Source organism: Myxocyprinus asiaticus, chromosome 18 (genome assembly GCF_019703515.2).
Source record: "Myxocyprinus asiaticus isolate MX2 ecotype Aquarium Trade chromosome 18, UBuf_Myxa_2, whole genome shotgun sequence".
NCBI lineage: Eukaryota > Metazoa > Chordata > Actinopteri > Cypriniformes > Catostomidae > Myxocyprinus > Myxocyprinus asiaticus.
Window position 1 is genome coordinate 15,129,397 of NC_059361.1, and position 26,624 is coordinate 15,156,020.

The window sequence follows — 26,624 nt, forward strand, 5'->3', positions numbered from 1 at the left end:
AATAATGCGGTTTATTTAAGAGGGTTTATTTAAAACATGCACACAAGTTCTTCCTGTTTCCTCGCGCGGCTGTAATCTATTGTGAGCATCAAGAATGCAGTTTGATTAATGGCATTAAGATACCATTATAGTAATACATTGATACATGATTAATCATTTATGGCGACATCACCCAGGGAAAGAGATGCAGGTGAGCCAAAACTGCATACACTCCCTTCCATTTTTAAGCAGTCACTCAGTGCTAATTCAGATAGACATGGAACAATAACTAAAGCACTTGGGGGGGTTCATGTGGGATTTCCACGTATTATTAAAATACTCGAGCAGCATTATCACAACATCCCTTCTCGTATGCATTTTAATAGCAAGGTTATTCCTTCTATACTAATGTACAGCTTCTGAATATTGAATATATGTTGAGATGAGTTTGAAGTGCACTTTATGTTGATGCATTTAGCGTATCAGTGCAGATATTAAGTTAAAATGTTGATTTAGTAATTCAAGAAAATTTATTTTATTTTATTTTTTAGTTAAGGGACCTGATGAAAATTAACCATGGTTTTACTATAGTAATATTGTAGTAACCATGACTGCTGTCAACATGGTTTTCTGAGCAGAAATCATGGTTTTGATACAATTAACCATGGTTTTATAACAGTAATGCTGTAGATTCTATATAGTAACCATGATTTTAATATATATTGTAACCATGACAGTAACCATGTTTATATTGTGGTTACTATGATTTTACTACAAATGCCATGGTTAAACTATGGTTATTGTTGTAAAACAATGATTGTTATTTAAGGGCAAACCTGTTAAAAGTGCTTACCAAATAGATTATTCTTTGGATTTGGCAGTAAAAAACAATTTTCTGAAAAAGGCAAATACCGAGCTGTACCGAAACCGTGACCCTTAAACTGTGATACAAACCAAACCGTGAGAAATTCAAAACCGTTACACCCCTACTATATATATATATATATATATATATATATATATATATATATATATATATATATATATATATATATATAGTCAAACATGTTTTGCCAGTAACCAATTTTTGGAGGGCTCTTATAGGAATAGTTCACCAAAAAATCTAAAATTCTGTCAGAATATACTTATCTCCATGTCGTTCCAAACACGTCCTAAACGCTTTCTTATGTGTAACACCAAAGATGTTTTAATGAAGACCCCCCCCCCCCCCTTGTCTTTCAAAGTAGTCTATGTTGATTGTGCATCATATTCCTAGTCTTTTGAAGGCATACAAGGTTTTGGTAAGAAACAACTAAAAAAGTAAATAATTTTTCAGCATAAATCTTGACATCCATTGGCAGCATGTAGGTTGCATATTTCCTGGGGGGTTCTGCGCCAGTCAAGAAACTAGGCTACTTTTGTGATGAATTGGAAAGCTAACGGATCTCCAGATATTATAGACCTCCTTGGTCATTGCAGTGTGAAGGTGCCTATATGGTTAAATGGATGCAGAACAGAAGATACTCAATTCAGCATGCAAACAGATGTAAAAAGGAAGAACAATGTCAATTTAATATGAAAGCAGATGTATGAAGGGAGACTAGTCTCAATTCAGTATGCAGTATTATACAGAATTCTATCGATTTAAGTCAAAAGGAGGTTTTCAAAATGTAAGAAAGTAGTTTACAAATAAACTCCATTAAATGCAAATTTACAAAACAAATTTTGAATGGAATCTCTACGTTAAGTAGTTTGGGGTGAATTGCTGTAAAAGTGAAAAGTGAATTGTGAAACAGTAAAAAGGATACCTGAAAGACAACAGGAGAGTGGCTAAACTTACACATTACATATCTTGCAAAAGTTTACTGCAGAAAAAAGCCACATAATATGAGTTTATTGTGAAAAATATGGTATTATTTCCCAAGCAGCAAACCATGGTTTGATACTTGCTTTGTTATTAGTGAGGTAAGATTATGAACTGTTACTTTTCTCTGATGGAGTAAACCCTTTAGAGATGCACAGCATGAACGATGACCTTCACTGCAGCTATGGAGATAATCTGGGTGAAAGGCTGGTGATCTTGCCTTAAGCCTTAAAAAATCAAAGGGAAGTTACAGGGTTGTGTGTATGTATCTCTGTATTCATTCAGCCTTTGCAGGAGCTCAGTACATCATGTCCTTGTAAAGACAACAGCCTTAGTGAAAAGACATCTGGAGAACTGGTTTTTGGAAAATTACCTGATAACAAACAACACAAAACTAACCACATATAGCAGTTTTGTATTTGAATGAAGCAACGATGGCAGCATCCAGCTCACATACTTCAGGGGCAAGCAACTGCCATTGAGATGAATGGGAATGCTAATGGATGGCCTTATTCAAGTATTTAAGGCTTCCTTGGCTGATACAAATGCCGATTTCAAGAGCCAAAAAAATCTGCTACCAATTCTGTTAATTGCCCAAATGGACAGAAATATCTGCAATATTCTCAAATGGCAAAATATTGCCAGACTTATCAGCGTGACCAATATACTGTATCAATACATCAGTAAATCTGAAAGGTAACATTTTTGACATTTCCTTCAAGAATGTTATAGCAGAGACAGAAAGAAACAAAAAGATAGAGGAACTGAGTGAGAGAGATGGGGAGAGAGAGAGAGAGAGAGATGATAATGATGATGACATGAAAAATCATCAACTCATCCACACTCTTTTCTCTCTCCCACTGTGGAACTGCATTCTCGGCACATTGCGTACATCAGTTCTGGTCTCGCCCTCCCACTAGACTGCATCTAAAATCTGCTGATATAATCAGAAACCACATGCCAGGTAATGCGCTCTGTTTTAATAACCATCAGGTTTTGTGTGGCTAATGGGACAAGGTGTGGAGTGTTTGGGGGGGGGGGGGGGGTGTTGGACAACTGGAGGCGATGGAAGGTCCTATGATCTCCCCTATGTACTTAATGCAGTTCTGTTTGTTGTTTTGGTGTTGTCTGCTGTTTATAAAATGGATGGCACTAACAAATGTGCACAAACATGGCCACTGCGATAATCCCCAAAATGAATTTTGACAAGACAAAAGGTATTTTTCGACGCAATGGATCGTGATGAAGAGAGAAAGGTAATGGAATGAAGTTTGAGGGTACTAGACCTTAAATATGTGCACAGGGAAAAGAAAGAAGTGAGGGTTGTTTTCATGCATGGACTTCCAACTTCATTAACACCACTCTCAAGTTTTGGAATTTTTACGTTTTCGAAATGTGTTGCCATTATGCTTTTTCTCTCTTCGTTGGATATCATGTCATTTGCCACATTTGTTGCTTACACTTGTAACATGTTTGATGGCTAGAGGCTAATGAGACTGTTGGTGGACAGTGCCACCAGTGGACAAACTAAGAGGTATAAGAAAAAACTCATGCAATACTTAATAGGGAAGCATTTATGCAGTTCTCTGTACTTTTTAGATATAGATAGCTTGTAAGGCAAAATTAATGCGCTGTAAATACTGATTCATGCTACATAAATGTTGAAAGGCAGAAATCAAGAATAAATTCCTTAAATATGATATACTCCTACTACGTACTGTATTTTGAGCATTCCTTTCAATCAGCAAAAGAGGTCATGTAATTGTTCCAGCATGGTGTGGATATTATTATATTCACAATCTACTCTGAGGACCATTCTTTATAAAGGACAACACTGAGGGCTATTACAGCGAGCCATAACTGTGGCCTAAATTTAAGTCACCACACCGTCAAATGTGAAAACTTGCTAAAACAAGATAACTGTGCTACAATAACATTTGAGTCAGAGGGAAGAACTTTTTCTCTCTTTTTCTTTCCAGGTTTGTGGTACTATAAAGTAAAGCCTTTCAATTTACAAATTAGAGTTTTAAACTTTTCTCCTTACATTTCTGACCTCAGTTTTATTACAACTGTTAATAAAATATATTGTAAGGGCTAGATCAGGTTAAAATACTTTTAATGTCTCTCGTATCGCTCTTTGGTCTCTTTCTGCTTACATTAAAAAAAAACAAAATACAAATGCATTCTGAACTGTTTTTATTTTAAATATCCACAAATGTGCATTATAATTAACTTGGCGAATCTTAAGGCCTTTTCACACCAAACGCGACGAGATTATGAGAGGCGAATCACAGGTGAATGGCCCTTTCCCATAGAAAGGGAAATGAATGTTTGCCATTAGCACATTCACACCTTTACAGTAGGTGGCGCTAATCGACAAGCAATTTTACCCCGATACAGTAGGTGGCTTAACGCACTTTTGAGCTGATCCGCCCTCCACCCATCACCAGGTTAGATGAAATAACCACTTGACAAGTTTGCAAAACAAACAAGAAAAGCAAATGATTCTCTAGCGAGCAGATCGAAAAAAAGTACAACGCATCTTTCTACCAGCTGAAGCAGCGATGACGAGTGTGTTGTTGATTTGCACACGGAAGAAAACTTTCAAGACAAATAACAAACTATTTCAGTTCACCTGCTGGACAAGTTGACTGACAGTATTATCATAAAAACAGAGGGGTGATTAGAAAGAATCGAGTGTAAACAATGGTTTAAAAGTTAAAACAAGTTATCATTTGGAACAATACGTTATATACCACTGCAACACATACTGTATATAATTGTGTTAAGTGTATTTGTTTAAAATCACTGTGTAATGCACACTCATAATGACTGTTAAAACAAATGGTTGACTATCTTATTGCCATGTACATCTACTTGTGTTATATTTGCTTAAAACCCTGCATGTTACTAATTAAATGTGATGAAATGTAAACGCTCCAAGAGTGCAAGCAATAAATCAAGTCATTTTTTTATTTATATAGCACTTTTCACAACACATCATTTCAAAGCAGCTTTACAGAAAATTCTGCTTTAAACAGAAAAAGAAGCTGTAATTTCTGTAATGTATGAAGAGTCATAGTTGTGCAGTTTAAAAAAAAAAAAAAAACCTTATTGTAAATTGTGCCTTAAAATAAATAAATAAATAAGTGAATAATTTTTGTATTTAGATCCCCAGTGAGCAAGCTGGTGATCTCACCCAACAAAACCCATCTTCAGTCTGACCCATTATCATGGGGCTTTTCCACTGCACGGTACGGCTCGACTTGACTCGACTCTGCTCGCTTTTTGGGGGTTATCCACTGTGGATAGTACCTGGTACCTGGTACTTTTTTGAGTACCACCTCGGTCGAGGTTCCAAGCGAGCCGAGCCGATACTAAATGTGACATCAAAACCCTGCAGATCACTGATTGGTCAGAGAGAATCGTCACTACCAGCGTCACTGGATTTGCGACACGGGACATCAACCCGCTAGATTGAAAGTTAGCAACAGCGATAGCAGTATCATTTGTTCATGCGACTTTCGAATTGTAAAAAGAAATGGCTGTGCGCAAAACCACGCCGTGGTCAATAAACGAGGTGCAGACGTTCCTCTCGTTAGTAGCCGAGGAGTATGTTAGTAGCTCTACGGCAGTAGAAGTGGCGCAACTATGACGATCAGCCTATAATCCCACCCACGTTGAGGCTGCACTAAACTGCAGTGGAAAAGCAAGTTCAGAAAAGCGAGCAGAGTCGATTCGAGTCGAACCGTAACATGCAGTGGAAAAGTGCCATTAGATACTTTTAATTCTGCTACCAACAAACGAGGCTGTTAACAATTATTAAAAATAGCACAGCAATAACGAATTTGTTTTTTGGTACTCAAAGGCACACAGAGTGCACTGCAAGTCACAGCATTAGTATTAATTTTATTAATAGTTGGTGAAGAAAAACATTTAAGATCCGTAAAGTTGTTTATTTAAAAAGTGATACAGAGGCAAAGATGCCGCAATATATTTATTTTATATTAATGATATAAGAGAACTCACATAAGATTAAATGCAAAGGCCAAACAATGCATCAATATGGAATAAATTATGAAGACAATCCACATTAGATAATTTTTAAAGGAGATGCAAGGCAGTGATGCAGCAATAACATTTACATGTTTAGAGAACCCAGTTTTTAAGGCATTTGATGCAGATGAAATAAACATCTTCACTGCTGGATTTCAGGACTTCTTCCTCGAGTTACCTCAGAATTTAATGTTGGTGGTCAAAACAGCTTTCTGTGCTTTAGTGCCACCTGTTGCTCTGGTTCTGGCTTATATATTATTAGTCAGGGAATTTCTTTCTAAAATGAAGAAAAACAACATCGACACACTCACCATAAAAAAAATAAAAATAAAAAAAAAGGTTTGCTTTGTCGCCACGCGATTCGGAACGAATGTTCGCTGCAGGTGAGAATGGCTCATTAAGAATCAATTGTTTCCATTCAAAATGTTGATCGCGGGGAGAAATCGCTCCGAACATTCGCGTTTGGTGTGCAAAGGCATTTATCCTATTATTTAATTTGATTTGATTTGATTGTGTTTATGTTTATTCAAGAGGTCAACTAAGAGGCAGTTGCAAAAAAAAATTAAAAAAAATAATTAAAAAACACCTGTGTCACCTGTCAGTGTGATCTGTAAGTGTGACTGTTTGTGTTGTTCCAGTTTACAGGTTGTGATCTTTGGCTAATCAGCATAGAGGGAAGAAAACACATCACCCACCGAGAGACTGCACAGTCAACAGAGTACACAACAGGAGGGCCAACATGGTGATGGTGAGACAAGTGTTTGTGTGATCCGTCCAAGAACGTGTTCGTAACAGTGGGGCAGCTCCTTCAATTATGGCACTGCGGGAAAAAAAAATAAGAGAGAGACTGATTAACTGGAGCTGACTGACTGACAGAGAGGAAGAATGAAAATGTGTACACAAGTGTTAAAGGGATAGTTCACCCAAAAATGAAAATACTGTTTCATTCTGTTTATCTCCCAGAAAGGAGTTATTTTGTAATAATGACCAAATGACTGCACATTATCCCACTTATGACATAGCTACAATTGACAATGGTCAATTAAACAGTTTAGATGTCATAATGCGAAAAATATATGACCAGAATCATATGATTAAAATCAAGTATTCCAGAGAGCCACATGTCAACATGTTTATAGCTAGCCACCTCACACGAAAACAACATTTCCTGCCTACGGACATCTGAAGGTAAATCTATCGCCCCCATTGAGTACTGAGGTTTGTTTCCACCACAGTAATGCCAGGATGCATGTTAAATGTACAAAGAGGCCATGTACTTATTGTGTATTTCTGGCCTTATAGCATGTTCATGCATGGACACTTGTAATGCAAGTGTGTGTGCCAGTTTTTTTTCACACTGTACCACTTCACTTTACAGTCTGCTAGCCTGCCTATTAAAGAGGGGGCTTTCATGTTTTGGCATACACATATGGTCTTTTTTTTTTTTCTGTGGACTGTATGAGTAGCTTAGCTTACACACCAAGAATTTTCATCTTCTCTTGGTGAGACAATGCTGTCAATTGTCTCCTGATACTTCTACTCTGCATGCAGAAGTAAAGATCTGAATACAAAAAGAATGAAGAACACGCACCACCCTGAAGGACAATCTTCTTCCGTACCCAATAAATCTACAGAGAGTTCTAAAAAAAGATTTCAGCAAAGGAATTCCCATTAAGAAGAGTTCTTGCTGAATTTCTTCACTGAAGCAAGAACATAAAGTACACATACTCCACACACTGTAGCTGAACTTGGTTGTCACTCTGGGACTGATAGCCTCAGTCACCATTCACTTTTAATACATTTTTGTCCATACAATGTACGTTAATGGTGACTGAGGCTAACATTCTGCATAGGCTTACAAAAACATTTAATTCACTGATTTAAAGAAAGGCATTAGACTTTAAATTAGTTTCTTATTTTAGAAATTATTTTATCATCTTTAATCCATGGCTTGAATATGGTCATTATGTTGGCTGGCCAGTATGTTTCCACATCTATTTTTTATTTTTTTCCTACATTCAGGTGCATCCTGGTAAAAATTTCAACATGATTTTCTCACTTCCTTTTTCTCTCAAAAAAAATTACAAGTTTCCATTCCTGTGTTGATGTATTTCCTATTGAAACTCAGGACATATCGCAGGACTTGTCCCTTTTTTAAATGGCAAATAGTCTTTAGTTTATGTCACGGCCATGAACCATAATTTGCAACTTATTATTAATTGTAAGAGGCAGGTAGTATTAGGGGGATAGGACATTTTCAATCTAGACAGCTTTTTATTGGACAAAAATGTGCATACAACCCGGAGCGAAAGATGAGTCAACAACATTGTTGGTCTTTTTACTTGGAGATCTAAATTAAGAGAAGACATTTAAATGTGTATGTCTTTTAAAAGTTATTTTTTATTTTTTTGTAAACTAGCTTATAGATGACTTTAGTAGACTATAAACTAACTGTCTAGACCAACAAGAGCCACAAAAGTCAATTTTTTTATTTCATGGGGTCTTTTACACATTGTACTTGATATACACAAACAGCTGAATCTACTATCTTACTTTCTCCTCTCTCCACTCAAACTTCCTCCATATCTTTTCTATGTTGTCAGAGAAATGTGGTCAAGTCTAGTGCTTTTGCACCATAATTATATGACAAGAACATTTAACTTCCTGAACTGAAGCATTACACTTAAAAGCAAAACACTTTTACCCACTCATATGGCTACTTGATCAGCATATATACTAAGAACACAAACTCAAACAGCACTCAATAAACAGGTCATATGAATGTGGGTTCTGACTAAACTCTTTCCAGTAGGTCAGCTCAACTTTGTAATATGATATATTCCGTCTGAGGCGGTGTCACCCCTACGCTATGCCTTAGTCAAAATCAAGCACTTTCTGTGGCCTAACCATGCAACTCAGCAAAAAACACATGGTCAACCAGTATGCCTGTTACTCTCTTCATAGATACACCATAAAATAATCTTGTTTCATTCATGGTAAAATATAACTGGCAGCCGTAGTTGCTAAAAAAAAAAAAAAAATCACTGAATAAAAATCAACATGCTCAAAAAGGATCAGAAGTAGTCGCTTTTATACAGTATATACAACGGCGGATGCAAGAAACTGTAACAGTAATATGGAATGGATCTCTGATATACTATAAAGCCATACAGTATTTTGCTCTAAAATTACATTTTTACATCACTGATGGTCAGGTTTAAGGTTGGGGGGTAGAGTTAATAAAATGTGTATTGCTGTTGACGTTATTACATCATTTACAACTAAAAATACAACTCGCTTTTGGCGCCACCCAGTGGAAATTTTACCTCAACAGCACTTCCAGCTTCGGCCACATAATTACTTCATTACAAATTATTAATTACATTTTTTTTTAGTTATTGTTTTACAGTGTATACCTTTGAAACAGCAGTGACAAACTGGAGTCAATATCAACACTACTGGGAAGAGTAGTCAAAACATATCAAAACGTATTTGATGGACAAACACCTGCATCTACTTCTATTGGTACTTTTTGTTTATGAGGCAAACAAAGCGTAAAATGATAAATCAGGCTTGGACTTGAACAGACTTGTAATTCTTCTCATATCCCAAAAAGCACTGGATAATTTAACCTGACACTTTATAGATTACAGGAATACTGTCTTTATGAACTTCAAATACTCTGAGATCTCATACTGTAGCTTTATCTGTCTCTCTCAATCATTCTCAGCACTTCTCTTCCTTTTTATTAAATCTCAGAAATCCACTGACTGTTTATGTTGGCCTGGACCTCTTTATCAGTCATTTTCAATGTTGCTTTGCTGTTGAATTAGAGAGGTCTGCTCACCACCAGACAAAATTATCAAGTTTGTCTAGACTTAAACTCTGCTACTGTTAATACACTTTTTCACAGCTAAACAATTAACATCTCAGTCTGTAGAATATACGAGTCAAACAAACAAAGTACATATGTCAGCATTATACTGGAAAATCACCCCTGTCAAAATATAAATCAGTAGCTCTTATTGGATGAAAATTCAATACTTCCTCTACAATAACTACTGTAATTGTCTACTGTGGAGTATGCCTCATTAAGTCTCAATAATATGCGTATTCCTTTAGTCTACTATACAGATGTTTGCCATCAAAGACTCAAGTTTAAACAAGCATATTTATCTTTGCTGCTGCGAAAGAAGCGGGTTCCCCTGTTCTTAAACAAGTACCTCTATTAGCCAATAATTCACCTCTGTGATAACAGGCCTACTGTTTAGCCACCAGGTAGTTTAATATGTTACTATTTAGTATTTAGGTGCTAAAAGATTACTGTAAGATGTAGCTCTACAGAAACACAATTACCAAATTGTTGAGGGTAAAAAAGTCTTAATTTAACTTCATAATGGACAAATGTGATTTATTTTTTTATTTATTTTTTTTCCTGGAATGTGAGGTGTGCAATTTCTGTGCTACTAGCGGCTATTGAAACTGCAAAAAAAATTACAAACAGGTTTCTTGAACACCTCCCAGTGGCACTGTTTTGACAAAATCCACCCCAAACTCATGCCATTGGATGCTTAAATAAGGCAATGTTTTGAAAGTGCACTAGAGCTACTCTGTTTACATTTTCTCAGGAGATCAAGCTATGAATGGCTTAATTATAGTTATCTACAGTATTCTATCCACAGTAAGTAAAATGAAAACATGTTGGACTATTCATACCATATGCAACTTAACTAGTATACTAAACATATTTAGCATACTGCTTTTCTAACCATATACTGTAGTTCAAACCCTAACCCTACCCTTGAAAGAAAAGTGTCTGCATTTTTTAAAAAAATAGAAAAACAAATGTCCCCAAAGTATAGAATCAAATAGTGGTTTAAGACAAACCAAGCTGGAACCCAGTCCTGAACCCTCTCACATAGAAAAGGTGAAGAAAACAACATCCAGGGCTTATTTCAGGTGCAGTTCAAAGAGCAAATGTTTAATTTGTTAAGACTTAGGGGTGGGCTCAGTCTCTGAAGTTTAATAGTGCGTCTAGACCCTGCCTAATAAAAACTCCCAACATTATCTAATGTGTTACAGATGAAATCTTATACCAGTGAATCAATGGAGCACTTAAATCAAAAGTTGGGGTAATCTCGTGAAAGAATAAAACTGGATGCTTAGGTTAGAGTACATATCCAGACCCTCTGTCCAGACCATCAGGGGTGTGGTGCCTTACTTAGGGCAGTGACAGAGCACTTAAAACAAACGGTCCAACCCATTCAAAATAACATGACCCATTTTTATTTATTTTTTTTCCTCTGAAGATTGGGGGAATGATCTTATAATCTAAAAAGACAAAAACTGAAACTAAAAGATATAGTGACATATATAAACATTTATAAAAGGACTGAAATCACCACAGTAACTTACAGATAAGACAAACCGTAAAAGGTTATAACCTGTATTTGTTTACCTTAAATAACTATTTCTACCTGATTTAACCCTTAAATTTGTTTTGTTGTGTAACCTAATGGTCAGGTTGATTCAGTGATGCTAAATAATATGTTTGACTTCAATCAAACCGTTCATTAGATGTTACCAAATGAAGCATGTTTTTATGTTAAAAACAAATTTCAGTGTACAATTCCAATATGTTTCTTTAACACTGCACCAGACTCAAAACAACACAACGTGCATACAAGAGTAGCCTGTATTGTATTATATTAGCTATTAACACTTTATATCGGCCGTATCTTTCATTAATTGCGTTCATTTCACTGCAGGCAACTTTGGATCTAATGATTCTAATCTGATGCCTACACAGCCTCTAGTTTAAAACTGACGACAAAACGTTATTGTAATGTCATTAGAGCTGCAGTGAGCTGTTTTAAAGCTCAGCGACACTTATTGATTCATATTTTCCATTTCTCGTGCTGTTTTCCCAATGTGCCGTTTTCCCGACTAGGCTACAGTTAAAAAAATTATATTAAAAAAAAAAGTCGGTCAGGCTACCGAATCGTGGTACGAACATCGATAATGTGCATTATTATACATTTTAAAGGACACATTTATAATAAACTTACCATTCCAGTAATGAGAAGTTAGACTAAGACAAAGCACCGGTCATCCAGCAGCTGTAAAATTACTTACAGAAGACCCAGGAAGAAACGCAAGAAACTTTATTTTCTGTCATTCCTTGTTTGTGTTTCACAGCTTGACTTAAATCTGAAATCGTTTGTCTGTACGGGTAAACGCTAATACCGTTATGTTGGAAGGCTTTTCCTCCGGTCGGAAAGTGAAACCCCTCCTAGTTCATTCTTGCGCTCTGTCCAGTCTGATGACGTCACTCCAGGGGTTCTGCTGCTGGATTTAACCCTTAAATGCATGGTAATTTTCCCGAACACTCTTACATATTCGGGCATGTATATTTATCAAAAATGGATTTACGAAATGCCCAGATAGTGTCAAATTTTCCAAATATTATAAAACAAATAAAATATATTTTGATGTTTTATTTTTCATATATTAAAGAGTTACTGCAACAAATCAGGGCAATCAAGAACAGGAATCATTTATTTTCACACTGAAATTTAATAAAATGCAACTGGCTGTCAAACACATACTGAGCTACACATAATCTACACATGTGTAATGTATGTGTATTTTCTCAGGCACTTGTTGAGTCTAAACAGATGCACAACTTACATTATTTCAGTAGTGCACCCAAATGACAATAGTCATATCATACTATTCATGTGTTGTAGGCTACTTGCTATAAGTTTACGTCAATGTTGTTTGTTCATCAAATAGCAATGTCAAATGTAAATCAAGTCAATCACTGAAACATCAATGCCACCTTGAGTAAGAAATAACATGCGTATTATGTATGTGTATACGCATATAAAATACTGACAATTCATCATCGTTGATAGTTCATTGTTGCACAGAAAGTCAACGTGATTGAGTGTTTATTTGTATGAATATAGCACTAATTTGTCTTATAATACACAGAGAAATAGATATCATGTGATAGTAAACTTAAATAGAAATGAAATAATTATTAAAAAAAAAAAAAAACATTTATGGAAGTGCAAAGAAAAAAAAAAAAAAGACACTCTTACATACCTTTTGGTACTTAAATGTTTATTTATTTATTTATGAGATAGTTTGAGGAATACTAAAGATGTGTGGGCACAACTCCAAAAAATGGATGAGGTCCCTGGTCTCTAAATACCCGAGGTATGCATTTAAGGGTCATGACCCAGACAAACAATGAGAACAATTTTATTAAAATGAATATCTATATATAAAAATATCTGCATACAGATATATAATTTATGTATTGTTTTTATATATATATATATATATATATATATATATATATATATATATATATATATATATATATATAAAATTGTTCTCATTGGTTGTCTTTTTTATACACTACCGGTCAAAAGTTTTGAAACACTTGCTCATTCTTTATTATATTATTATTGTTATTATTATTATTATTATTTATTTATTTATTTTTTTTTTTGTTTTGTTTTGTTTTTTTCACATTTTAGAATAATAATAATGTCATCAAAACTATGGAATAACATAAATGGAACTATGGGAATTATGTTGTGACTAAACAAAATCCAAAATAAATCAAAACTGTGTTATATTTTAGCATCTTCAAAGTAGTCACACTTTACCTGAATTTGCAGAAATGTACTCTTGACATTTTCTCAACCAACTTCTTGAGATATCACCCTGAGATGCTTTTTAAACAGTATTGAAGGAGTTCCCATCTATGTTGGGCACTTATTGGCTGCTTTTCTTTATTATTTGGTCCAAGTCATCAATTTCAAAACTTTTTTTTATTATTAAATTTTAATTTTATAATGAAATAAATTAATATGTTGGCACAATTATATTTTTGTCTACAAAACTAATTTCAAACATTTAAGCATACACCTTCAGATCAAAAGATTTTTAAGATCGTGAGAAACATTTCAGTCAAGTGTTTCAAAACTTTTGATCTGTAGTGTATATATACACACACACACACACACACACACACACACACACACACTAAGTCCATTTACTACATTTCCTTCCCAGAAAAAGTCTGAACTAATACAATTCTCACTATTTCAGGAGCCAATATAGTTGTATATAGCTTGTATAGTTGAAATTAAATAAGCAATGACCATTATGTTGCCCCCAGAGTCTGTATAAAGATGTAATGCTCAAAAGCCTTACAAAAATATGCAGGGTCTGACCTGTCACACCCACATTACACCGTGTCTACACTGGAAGCAACTGATGGCTTGAGGTTTTCTTTAAGCTTGAGGGTAGACAACAGTAACAGTAATATGGAATGGATCTCTGATACACTATAAAAAGCCACACAGCTGGTCACTCATTAAAGGTTGGGCCAGTATGCAGAACATATGGGCTGGTTGACTACGCTAAGCAACTGGCACTGTCAAACATAGTGCCAAATTGTAGTGGACACTTTAGTGCACTCATGCATACTTCCAGTTCCTCTTTGTTGCTTCAGCTTCTTATTTTTCCTCTGGGACTGACTTTTTACACCTGGAAGCAGAGGTGTAAACAGTCATATTTTGATTGTGTGCACGCAGGTTCTTCTGCTCCATCTCATACTTGAGTCTCTTTTTCAGCTGAGCAGTCTCTGGTCACGTCTACACTAATATGTTTTCGGTTGAAAACTCAATTTTCCGTTTCCTAACACCTTAGTTTTTGCAAAGTTTGCAAGCGTTTTTGAATGTTTCCAGTGTGGATGTGAGGCGTGAACATAGAAAAATCAATTCATTTTCAACCGAAAACATATCTCTACTGCTTCTTAACCCTTATGTACTGTTGGGGTCAATTTTGACCCCTTTTCAAATCAAAATCAAATCAAATCCCTTTATTGTCTCTCAACCATATACACAAGTGCAACAGTGGGTGAAAGTCTTGGGTGCAGTTCCAAGCTACATAGTAGTCATGACAATCTACAATAAACATCTAATTAACATATAACAAAATGTACACATCTTGTTTACACAACACAATATACAATATGCATCTAATAATATACAGTATACAATATACACAAAAAAAGATACACTGTAAGATCTAAAAAAAAAAAAAAAAAATCAGTTTGCTACAACCAGGCAAATGAGTGGACCTCTGCAGCCATCTACTGGTTATAGTTGTAATTTCACATAATTTTAATATTAAATAAATATATATATATATACACTATATTGCCAAAAGTATTCGCTCACCCATCCAAATAATTGAATTCAGGTGTTCCAATCACTTCCATGGCCACAGGGGTATAAAATGAAGCACCTAGGCATGCAGACTGCTTCTACAAACATTTGTGAAAGAATGGGCTGCTCTCAGGAGCTCAGTGAATTCCAGCGTGGTACTATGATAGGATGCCACCTGTGCAACAAGTCCAGTCGTGAAATTTCCTCGCTGCTAAATATTCCACAGTCAACTGTCAGTGGTATTATAACAAAGTGGAAGCGATTGGGAATGACAGCAACTCAGCCACGAAGTGGTAGGCCACGTAAAATGACAGAGCGGGGTCAGCGGATGCTGAGGCGCATAGTGCGCAGAGGTCGCCAACTTTCTGCAGAGTCAATCGCTACAGACCTCCAAAGTTCATGTGGCCTTCAAATTAGCTCAAGAACAGTGCGTAGAGAGCTTCATGGAATGGGTTTCCATGGCCGAGCAGCTGCATCCAAGCCATACATCACCAAGTGCAATGCAAAGCGTCGGATGCAGTGGTGTAAAGCACGCCGCCACTGGACTCTAGAGCAGTGGAGACGCGTTTTCTGGAGTGACGAATCACGCTTCTCCATCTGGCAATCTGATGGACGAGTCTGGGTTTGACGGTTGCCAGGAGAACGGTACTTGTCTGACTGCATTGTGCCAACTGTGAAGTTTGGTGGAGGGGGGATTATGGTGTGGGGTTGTTTTTCAGGAGCTGGGCTTGGCCCCTTAGTTCCAGTGAAAGGAACACTGAATGCTTCAGCATACCAAGAGACTTTGGACAATTCCATGCTCCCAACTTTGTGGGAACAGTTTGGGGATGGCCCCTTCCTGTTCCAACATGACTGCGCACCAGTGCACAAAGCAAGGTCCATAAAGACATGGATGAGCGAGTTTGGTGTGGAAGAACTTGACTGGCCTGCACAGAGTCCTGACCTCAACCCGATAGAGCACCTTTGGGATGAATTAGAGCGAAGACTGCGAGCCAGGCCTTCTCGTCCAACATCAGTGTCTGACCTCACAAATGCGCTTCTGGAAGAATGGTCAAAAATTCCCATAAACACACTCCTAAACCTTGTGGAAAGCCTTCCCAGAAGAGTTGAAGCTGTTATAACTGCAAAGGGTGGGCTGACGTCATATTAAACCCTATGGATTAAGAATGGGATGTCACTTAAGTTCATATGCGTCTAAAGGCAGATGAGCGAATACTTTTGGCAATATAGTGTGTGTATGTATATATATATATATATATATATATATATATATATATATATATATATATATATATATATATTTTTTTTTTTTTTTTTTTTTTTCATAAATGAAATTGAGTAATGCAGATCTTCACTGAAGTGAATGTAACATAATATATTCTTATTTTATATGAAAATAAATGGTGTAGCATAGTAATTTTGAGGCAAATGAGGTCAAAAATACCATAAATCCCCCCCAAAACTGCACAATTTCATAGTCAATAAATTAATAAAGTGAGTGATATTGCATTTGTTTGAGAAAAAAAAAAAAAAAAAAAATTACACGAGTAGGGTACAAATTACACGTTATTGTCTAGGGTCAAATTTGAGCCCAAACAGTATAAGAATGCACCCGAAACAAACAGAACACAAGGGTTAATCTGAGCAGTCATAGACCCCTGCACAATGGAATTTTAAATCAGCAATTGTTTTTTTGTTTTTTTTTTAATAAAAATTAAAAGTAATTTTATTTTAAACAGTCAAACATTCAGCCACAAGACACAAGAAGCACTGTCACTGTCTAGAAAACCTGGCACAAAGCAGCTTGACCCACCATATTTTAATGGACACGAACAAGCGAGTATTGACTGAAATTTTGCTCTATTCTACACACAAAGCTGTTGTAGATGGAATATCTATAGCTATAGTCTCATGTCAAATTGACTGCTTTTATAATCCTCTGATAGTGTCTGTGCTACCTCAGTTGAGGTTTTACAATAGTTAGGCTACTGTAATAGATAACTAGAAGTTAAGCAGCTGATAAAATATCCCAATTTTATTCAAACAAAATGAGTCATTTGGACTACTTTTATGGTGTCTTTATTTTTCCTGCACAAGGATTCTTCAAAATGTTCCTTTTGTGTTTTAATACTGAAAGAATTTTCATTTTTGGGTGAACGATTTAATTAATAAAGAAAATATAACATATTTGGGTCATTGTGCGTGCACCCGCAAATCTTTGTGCATCTACGTTGTTTTCTAGTATCTTGATTCCTACAACCTTGATTTCATTTGAGTATTTACAACAAAAAAAAAAAAGAAAGAAAAAAAAAAGAAAAGAAAAAAGAAAAAAATACTCTTCCTGCAGTACCTCAGCGGCCCACTGAGGGGCTTAAAGTTTGAAAATCACTGCTCTACACTTCCGTACAGTGAATCTATTAAAACATAGTATACAGAAAGGATAGATAGATACAAAAAGGTATACCGCACATAGATACACATATAAATACAATTTATTATATTTTAGAATGATCATATTTTAAAGATTAATAATACAACTTTATGACTTTTATTATGTCTGTCGGCGCACCGGCGGAAGGACAAGTTTGACGTCACTTCCGGGAATCAGCTGTTGACGAAGAGCTGTCTCACTGACTATCTGCTGTTGTATGAACCGATCACCTTAAAACGGGTGAGCTATTTGTTCTGTTGTATCGTAATACATTTATGTGTCGTAGGAATATGTATTGTGATCAGTGAGTTATCGACCTTTATTGTCTACTAATTTATGTACATACAGCTGGTTACATTTACACGAGCTTCTATTGTGTACTGTATGCATTAAACAGCATGTAGAACTAAAACTGGAATAAACTAATTCCAATGTAGTTTCCTTTAACTCTGTTTAACAAAAGAGACACCAGAAATAAGTTGTTCTTTCTTCACTCTAATAAAGGAAATGGAAAGTTCAGCATGGCATCTCTCCCTGAAACTCAGTGACAAACCCAAATCAGTCTTCCAGTTTCCAGACGCTGAACCAGGAGATGTCCATCCAGGCAGATACTTGGTATCAACACTCAAACAGCTGATCTCAGCACAGTTACCAGACTCCCTGCCTGACCCTGATCTCATAGGTTTGCATTAATTTAGTACACACAATCAGTAATGGTTATTGACTTCCTCTTCATTATTGTGAGCAATTGCTTTCAACTTTTGCAGACTTTGTGCATTGTGGCTGCATGCTCAAAGACGATCTTACGTTAGACTCCTATGGGATTAAGTGTGGATCAACATTGCATATTCTTAAGAAGACATGGCCAGAACCTGAGGTCAAGCCTGGTATGTTTGAAGCTGACATATCTGTGAGGGCAAAGTTCATTTGGTTTAGATAAGTGTCTGTTATCACACGTAATTGAAGAGAGAAACAATTTTTTCTGAACATTTCTCTTGATTTCATGCAGAGCCGGTGAACAGGTCTGTGGCTGCCAGAGAATTCAGGATGCTTCAGGCAGCTTTGCACTCCAATGCAGTGTATAGAGATGCGGTACAATTATTTTGATCAGTATCTTAGTAAGAGATTTAGCTATTATGTTTGTAATTAGCATTATTCATTACTTACTCCACAATAAACAACACAGTGAATGTTTAAAAGGCAGAGGCTATTTGCACTAAGTGTAAATAGCAGCAAAAAGCATCTTCTTTGCACTTACAAATAGTGGCAGATATTTGGATTCCTTATTAATAACATACAGTATCACTGCAGTGTGTTTATTTAGAGTCCCACAGACCCCGTTGGTTAGGGTTGCCACCTGTCCTGTAAAATACGGGATCGTCCCGTATTTAAAGATTAAACGATGCGTCCACGATTTGTCCCATATTTAAGCTGGTCAGATGGCGTCACGGTGAAATCGTTCCAGATCGGCAATTTAACATTGATATAAGTTGGAAAATTTGCCTATGGTGGGTTAGGGACTGTCTGAAAAGTCCACAAATGGTGGTAAATTTTTTTTCTATATAAATGTTCAATAAGATCAAACAATGTATGAATACAATCATAAAGACAAGTACAGGTGAAGGAAAAAAATAAACAAATAAAATAAATAAAAATTATTTAAAAAAATATGTATAAACCATCCAAAATGTATACTTAAATAAGATAAAGATGACAAATAATCGAAAAAATTCAAATAAATATATATTTTTAACATATAAATTATTTTTTTATAAGTCATGGGTCAGGAAAGTTCTCATTTTAGCATATAAGCAATTTTTATTAATAACGCATATTAACTCAACGCATTTATTGCTAAAACTGTGTAGGATGTGGTTAGTGTCACATTTAAGTGTCCCTTATTTTAAAACTTCAAAAGTGGCAACCCTAGACACCATACGCCAACCCCTACCCCTTAAACTAACCCTAACCTTAACTAAAAATTTTTTTTTTAAAGTAACCATGGTATTTTGTAGAAAAATCATAGTAACCACAAAATTAAACATGGTTACTATATTAACACCATATTACTGTAGTTATACCACTGCCAATAAACATGGTAGCTACCATATTACGATAGTAAAACTATGGTTAATTTTACCCAGTTCAGACCTTTCTCTTAATTCCCTGACTGTCACTGTGACCAAATCACTGCAAGAAAATCAACATTTATATTCATTTTTTATTTATTTATTATAAATAGTATTAATAAATAAATTACACCTAGTGCAAATAGTCACTCCATTAAAAGAAGCACATTGCAACTACATATATAATGTGAATATATATATTTATATAAAAAATGTATCCATAATTATGAATGACTGGAAAACGCATGACAATTAATTGGTCAGAGGTTGTATTAACTTTTGATTTCCAGGTGTTCAAGATGCTGGGTAATAAAGAATCTTTGGACCACATTATAGTGGCCTCTCCAGGACTCAGTTCAGACCCTGTTGCTTTAGGTAAGTTTACATTGAAAAACATAAAAAACTTAAAGGAATAGTTCACCCAAAAATGAAAATTCTCTCATTATTTACTCACACTTCCCAGATGTGTATAACTTACTTTCTTCTACAGAACACAAAGATTTTTAGAAGAATATTTTAGCTTTGTAGGTCCATACAGTGCAAGTGAATGGTGACCAGACTGTAGAAGCTCTAAAAATTACATAAAGGCAGCATAAAAGTAATCCATATGACTCCAGTGTTTAAATCCATATCTTCAGAAGCGATATAATAAGTGTGGGTGAGAAACAGATCAATATTTAAGTCCTTTTTTACTATAAATCTCCACTTTCACTTTCCTATTCTGAAAGTGAAAGTGAGATTTATAGTAAAAAAGGATTGAAATATTGATCTGTTTCTCACCCAAAGTGTTTGCATCGCTTCAGAAGACATATATTTAACCACTGGAGTCATATTGTTTACTTTTATGCTGCCTTTATGTGATTTTTAGAGCTTGAAAGTTCTGGTCACCATTCACTTGCATTGTATGGACCTACAGAGCTGAAATATTTTTCTAAAAATCTTAATTTATGTTCTGCAGAAGAAAGAAAGTCATACACATCTGGGATGCTTGAGGGTGAGTAAATGATGAGAGAATTTTCAATCTTGGGTGAACTATCCCTTTAAGGGCCTGTGGGGACCGTAAATATGTCTCTCATCAATTAATTTATTCTGCAGGTGTGCTCCAGGATAAAGATCTGTTTGTACAGTTTACAGACCCAAACTTGCTGGACATGTGAGTCTTCTGAAAAAATATAAATGAATTAAATGAATTAAAGTTTTGTTTTGGAATAGAAATTTTTCATGTAATTTAAGGAAACAAAATGTAGTCTTGTCTTGATTGCACATTAAGAACATTACAAGCACATCCGTTCACAAAACATCAGTCAACACGATCTCACCCTCCTCCATTTGTATTGACTCACAGGTTGATCAGATCCCACCCGGCATTGGTCAACGCTATCATCTTGGTATTACACTCTGTTACGAGCAGCATGTCCAACCAAACCAGTGCCAGCTCGTCCCGCAACGTGACGGCCAGTTCTTACAGTGAAATGCCAGGTAAACCCTGACACAAGAGTCTAAACACATGAGCTCTTTTAAATAAAATAAAACGGCACCTGCGGACATTTAAAGCATTATATATCTTCTCAAATGCTGTTTAAATGAGAGTCAGATGTCTTGAATGTCTTGTGCTTGACAGGAGGTTTTCTGTTCGAGGGCATGTCTGATGATGAGGAAGATTTTCCGTCTGTAAGTTTATTCAGAACACTTCACCTGTAATAAAATGTAGGACTGGTATGGTTTCACTATACTACACAAATAGACTATCCTTTTCATACTGTATATTGAACAATATGTTGGCAGATAATTCTGTGGTGTTGATTCATTGTTATGCTTTTGATTCATAAGTAACTGTAAACTTTCATTATGACAGTTTTCTTAAACACATAGTTCATAAGTACTGGCAGGTTGTTAGTGGGAAGACGGCAACAAAAGCTTTCAAAGGCTTCAATGGTGGTATATTTTGAAATTCATTTGGCTGATGGCCTACAACCCATGGGAGATCATTAGTAACTATAGTAATCACAAATGTAATTTACATACTACACAAAGCAGGGAAACAGGGCTGGCTCATCAAGACAACAGAGACCGTCTGCAGGGTCCAGACCGATGACACTGAGACACAGCGGAGCCACAGGACCCCGTCCCATCACCCAGAGTGAGCTAGCGTCAGCTCTGGCTTTAGCCAGCACACCCGAGGGCAGTGGAGTCACACCCACACTGGGTGGTCAGGTAAGAGCTTAGTGCTCACACACACACACACACAGAGAGTCATCCACCTATGAATCACTGTCTCAATAATAAAATAAAATTCAGATTGATAAATAATACAAGTTCAGTCCTATGTGAATCTAAATACTGTCTTTTATTCTGTAGGAAATGTCCTCAGCTGGGCCATCAGTACCCTCAGGAGCACCCGTCACAAGCAGTCTTCTCAGTCAGGCGATACAGCAAGCTCTACAGGCATCTGGTGTGAGCTCAGTACAGGTGAGCTCACACCAGACATGCTACAATTCACTTAATGTATATGGATATTAAACACAACATGGAATTGTACTCCGTCATCTTTGCACCTGTAAAACAGAAAGAAAGAAAAAATAGTGAAACAAAATTTTGAGAGCGGGCAGACACATTTCTTGTCACTGGAAATGTTACACTTGTTTTTCTTTTATGGAGCCTTTATACCATAGCCTATACATGTGTGTTTTCTTTAGGGACGCTGGCAGTCTCAGATGCAGCGGTTGAGGGATATGGGGATCCAGGATGAGGAACTTGCACTGCGCGCATTAACAGCTACGAACGGAGACCTGCAGGCAGCTCTCGAGCTAATTTTTGCTGGGGGAGGAGTTGTCTAAAGATTTAACTGAGCCTTAAACTGCTGTAGACTAACTAGGGCTAACAGTTCACTGTTAATTGCACATTTACTATTGCCTTAATTACTGCTTTTTTTAATAAACTGTAATAATAAACTATAATAAGCTTTGGATTCAATTATTAAACCAGGTGTGCAATTATTGTCAATGATGTATAGGTTTTATTATTTTTATTTTTTTAAGTGGAAATACACTTGTGGAGATTAAAGCAGCTTGTTTGGGCTCTAATGTAATGCCATAGATGGCCACTAGGTGGCAGAGTATGACCATTTATGGGATTCAGTCAGTATTGCGCTTTACACTTGTCCAAGGTGTAAAAAAAAAATAAATAAAAAAAAAACCTTATGCACGTCCAAAAGCATGCTGTAAATAGATTATCAATTGACTAACACCACCCAAAACCAATCCAGATTTTGGTTAGTAAAAATAAATGACCAAGCAAATCTCTCAGAAAATGTTGACCATTAAGATATTTTGCATTGTAACATTATTTTCATGACAATGAAGCACCAAGTCCAGACATTCCCTTTTTTATCAATAGTGATAATACATTCTGTAATAGATATATATATATATATTTTTTATCAGCATAAAAGCTGTACAACAAATACTAAATGATGTATTAAAATATAACAGTTTAAAGAATATAGAGTTTTTTTTTTGTTTTTTGCATTACAGTAACACAAATGTAGGTGAAAAGTGTTCTTAATTGTCACGAAAATGTCACAGACATCTTAATGATCCTAAAACATGTATTTTTGTAAGCAGTTTGTTTTTTTATTTTTTTTACATTGGAAAAACCTTTAACCCAGACATGTTCTTGGCATGTTTTGTCATGAGATTTACCTGATCAGAATATCTCTGGTTCCACTTTTCATGCAATATAAACAAACCCTCTTGTGCAGATACATTTAAAAAAATTCTCATCCTAATCAAGTGTCTCAAAAGAGGGAACAAAATAGCACCCTACTTGGAATAAGTTTCCCTGTCTAAAAGTGGCTATTAGCCAAACGCATTGTTCTCATCTCATTGTCAACCTGACAAAACTTCACAATAAATCTGTCAAGATCTTTTTCTGGTTTTATTAAGGGGCGGCTGAGAGAGACAAATGCTATTCCTCCACTTCTCTTCATTTCTTTCTGAGTCCTCCACAATGGTCTCTAATTACCCTCCCCACTTTTATAGTGCTGTTCATAAATTAATCTCACCTTTTGTGCTTGAAGAATATCTAAACACAGCTGCCCTGCTGCATTCTGGACACACACACCTGCAAGCAGTATCCTGAGTCTGTGTAGTTTACATATGGTCATCTGCCACTGTAAACAGACCAATGATATAACTGAAGGCATAAACCTTGCATCTGTAAACAGGATGAAGTAAACTGATATGTTGATAGTTAACATTTTGGTAGATTTAAGGAGAATTACAGTTAAAAGAGTACCTATTTACATCAGACAAAATATTGTATTTAATGTAGTTTAACAGACACTGCATGTCCAAAGGGAAACTGTACACTACTGATAGTGTCTGTTTGAGGAACCTTGGATTAAATACCTTGATGAAGGACAATTAACCAGGATTTGTTGTGCTGCAGCAGCTCATTTTGGCTTAGCCAGTTTCCTCTTCCACAAGCCATTAAAGTAACTACAAGAGCACAGGTCAACATTTCCATTTCCACTCTGTCCCTGCTGTGATGTTCAGAGTTTCGAAGAGGATCTGCTGGCCCTTTTGTCTACTACAATAAGGCAGAGAGTGTGATGTTAGCATTAGGCCAGCTCCACGAAATTGCTTTCAGTCAAACGTGACCAGCCTGAAAAGGGGGAAAAGAAAAAGAAAGAAAGAAAGAAAGGGATAGAGAGAGAGGATGAAAGAAAGAAAAATAAAGAAAGGATGCAGGAAGGGGACAACAGGTGGAAGGAAGGGGTGAAAAAAAACATGAAAAAGAAAGGATGTGAAAAACAAGAAATAAAGGATGCAGGAAGGGAACATGAGGAGGAAAGGAGGAAGAAAAGAACCAGAAAGAGAGGAAGGAAAGAAAGAAAGAAAGAAAGAAAGAAAGAGAAAGGATGCATGAAGGGGACACCAGGAGGAAAGAAGGAAGGAAGGAAAAAAAACGAAGAAAGGGAGGAAGGAATGAGACAAAACAAGAAGGAAAGAAATAAAGAAAGGATGCCTGAAGGGGACACCAGGAGGAAAGAAGGAAATAAATAAAGAAAGAAAGGATGCAGGAAGGGGACGCCAGGAGGAAGAAGGAAGGAAAAACAAAACAAAAACAAACAAAAAAAAACAAAAAACAAAGAGAGAAATGAAGGAATGTGAAAAACAAGAAAGAAAGGATGCAGGAAGGGAACACAAGGAGGAACACAAGAAAAGAACAAGCAAGAGGGGAAGGAAGGAAAGAAAGAAAGAAAGAAAGAGAAAGGATGCTTGAAGGGGACACCAGGAGGAAAGAAGGAAGGAAGGATGGAGGAAGAAAGGAAATAAAAGATGCAGGAAGGGGACACCAGGAGGAAAGAATGAAGAAAGGAAGGAATTAATGGAGGAAGGAAGGAAAAAAGGAAGGAAGAAAGGAAGGAAAGGATGCAGGAAGGGGACACCAGGTGGAAAGAATGAAGGAAATAAAGAAAGAAAGGATGAAGGAAGGGGACACCAGGAGAGAAAAAGGAAGGAAGGAGGGAAGGAAGGAATTAATGGAGGAAGGAAAGAAGGATGGAAGGATGGAGGAAGAAAGGAAATAAAAAATGCAGGAAGGGGACACCAGGAGGAAAGAATGAAGAAAGGAAGGAAAGAGGGAAGGAAGGAAGAATGGAAGGAAATGATGCAGGAAGGGGACACCAGGTGGAAAGAATGAAGGAAATAAAGAAAGAAAGGATGCAGGAAGGGGACAACAGGAGAGGAGGAGGAAGGATGGAAGGAAGGAGGAAGAAAGGAAAGAAAAGATACAGGAAGGGGACACCAGGAGGAAAGAATGAAGAAAGGAAGGAATTAATGGAGGAAGGAAGGAAGGAAGGAAAAAGGAAGGAAGAAAGGAAGGAAAGGATGCAGGAAGGGGACACCAGGGGAAAGAACAGATGGATGAGTGAGTGAAGTTAGGAAGAAAGGAAGGAATGAGGAAGAAAGGAAGGAAATGATGCAAGGGGACACCAGGAGAAAAGAAGGAAGAAAACCAAGAAAGTGAGAAGGGAAGGAAGAAATGAGAAAAAAGAAAGATAAAGAAAGAAAACTGACTCACTCTTGAATGTTTGCTTCTGTATACTTTTCTTTTTCTGCTCTATTTCACTACTACTAGTTTTTTTTTTCTTCTATTCATTCATTTCCCCACAATGACTAAACTGATCAATGTGCTCTTGATGGGTTATACTTGTGCGACTGGTGTCCTCTTATTTTCATCCACCCATACAGGCTTGACTGGAAAAGTAAGAAGACTTCCTGTGCAACAGACAGTTTTTAATACATTGTCTATGGATTAAAACAGATTTCACAACAAAGAGACAAACACAGCTTAATCTAGTAAAGGTTTCTCAACTATAACAAACTTTTAAAGGAATAGTTCACCAAAAACTAATAATTCTGTCATCTATTGCTCACACTCATTTAATTACAAACCCACATATATATTTTTTTTCTTCCTCGGAACACAAAAGAAGAAGCTATGCAGAATGTTTAATCTGGTTTTTAAGACAATACAAATGAATGGGGTTGGATGCTGTTGAGCTGTGAATGCAAAATTAAAGAGCTGTGACAGAGGGGAAGGTTTTCAGTAAATAATAACTTTGTTTGTTCTTCACGCAAAGCTATTCTATGTTTTCAGAAGACTTGGAATATAGCACAGGACTCGTATGGGCTACTTTTATAATACTTTGTAATGATTTTTTGCCTTTTAGTAGCTCAACAGCATACATCCCAATACATCTTTGTATGGAAAAGAGCATCAGAAAAAAAACCTCCTTATGATGTCCGAAGAAAGTAAGTCAAACTGGGTTGGAACAACAAAAGGACAGGAAAATGACAGAATTTTCATTTGTGGGGTGAACTAACTCTTGAACTATGATGATTGCA

General features: G+C 36.2%; 2 protein-coding genes and 1 long non-coding RNA gene across 7 annotated transcripts in view; 1 reads left to right on the forward strand and 2 right to left on the reverse strand.

The window, feature by feature from the left end:
- The window catches only part of LOC127455690 (CD276 antigen-like), a 160,507-nt gene extending 147,349 nt beyond the window's left edge, over positions 1–13,158 (reverse strand). For all 4 annotated transcript variants that reach the window (XM_051723745.1, XM_051723746.1, XM_051723747.1 and 1 more), the window contains exons 1-2: positions 11,968–13,158; positions 6,595–6,719 (exon numbers count right to left, since the gene is read on the reverse strand). In XM_051723745.1, coding sequence (XP_051579705.1) covers positions 6,595–6,640 — 46 coding nt within the window. In that variant the 5' untranslated portion in view covers positions 6,641–6,719; positions 11,968–13,158. The remainder of the gene's footprint in view (positions 1–6,594; positions 6,720–11,967) is intronic.
- Positions 36–23,123, forward strand: LOC127455689 (ubiquitin-like protein 7). 2 transcript variants are annotated; one of them, XM_051723742.1, is made up of 13 exons: positions 36–190; positions 6,538–6,647; positions 17,729–17,821; positions 18,086–18,263; positions 18,349–18,468; positions 18,591–18,673; positions 20,001–20,085; positions 20,806–20,863; positions 21,056–21,189; positions 21,332–21,381; positions 21,748–21,924; positions 22,069–22,179; positions 22,407–23,123. In XM_051723742.1, exons 2-13 carry the CDS (start codon positions 6,639–6,641, stop codon positions 22,545–22,547), a joined length of 1,239 nt encoding a protein of 412 aa, XP_051579702.1. In that variant the 5' UTR covers positions 36–190; positions 6,538–6,638; the 3' UTR covers positions 22,548–23,123. The 2 variants fall into 2 exon arrangements, with proteins under 2 accessions (XP_051579702.1, XP_051579701.1); XM_051723741.1 differs by having other exon boundaries at positions 37–190; positions 21,745–21,924; positions 22,407–23,117.
- Positions 22,138–25,123, reverse strand: LOC127455695 (uncharacterized). The gene is made up of 3 exons (XR_007899727.1): positions 24,120–25,123; positions 23,774–23,881; positions 22,138–22,265 (listed from the first exon to the last, which is right to left on the reverse strand). It is a non-coding gene; the product is annotated as an uncharacterized LOC127455695 (long non-coding RNA).
- Positions 25,124–26,624: the final 1,501 nt, after the last annotated feature.

What these genes read in the sequence shown, in the direction of transcription:
- LOC127455689 (XM_051723741.1), top strand. An exon ending in AACCGATCACCTTAAAACGG is followed by an intron (nt 17,822 to 18,085) that starts GTGAGCTATTTG and finishes ACTCTAATAAAG; the next exon opens with GAAATGGAAAGTTCAGCATG. An exon ending in ATGCAGTGTATAGAGATGCG is followed by an intron (nt 18,674 to 20,000) that starts GTACAATTATTT and finishes TTTGATTTCCAG; the next exon opens with GTGTTCAAGATGCTGGGTAA.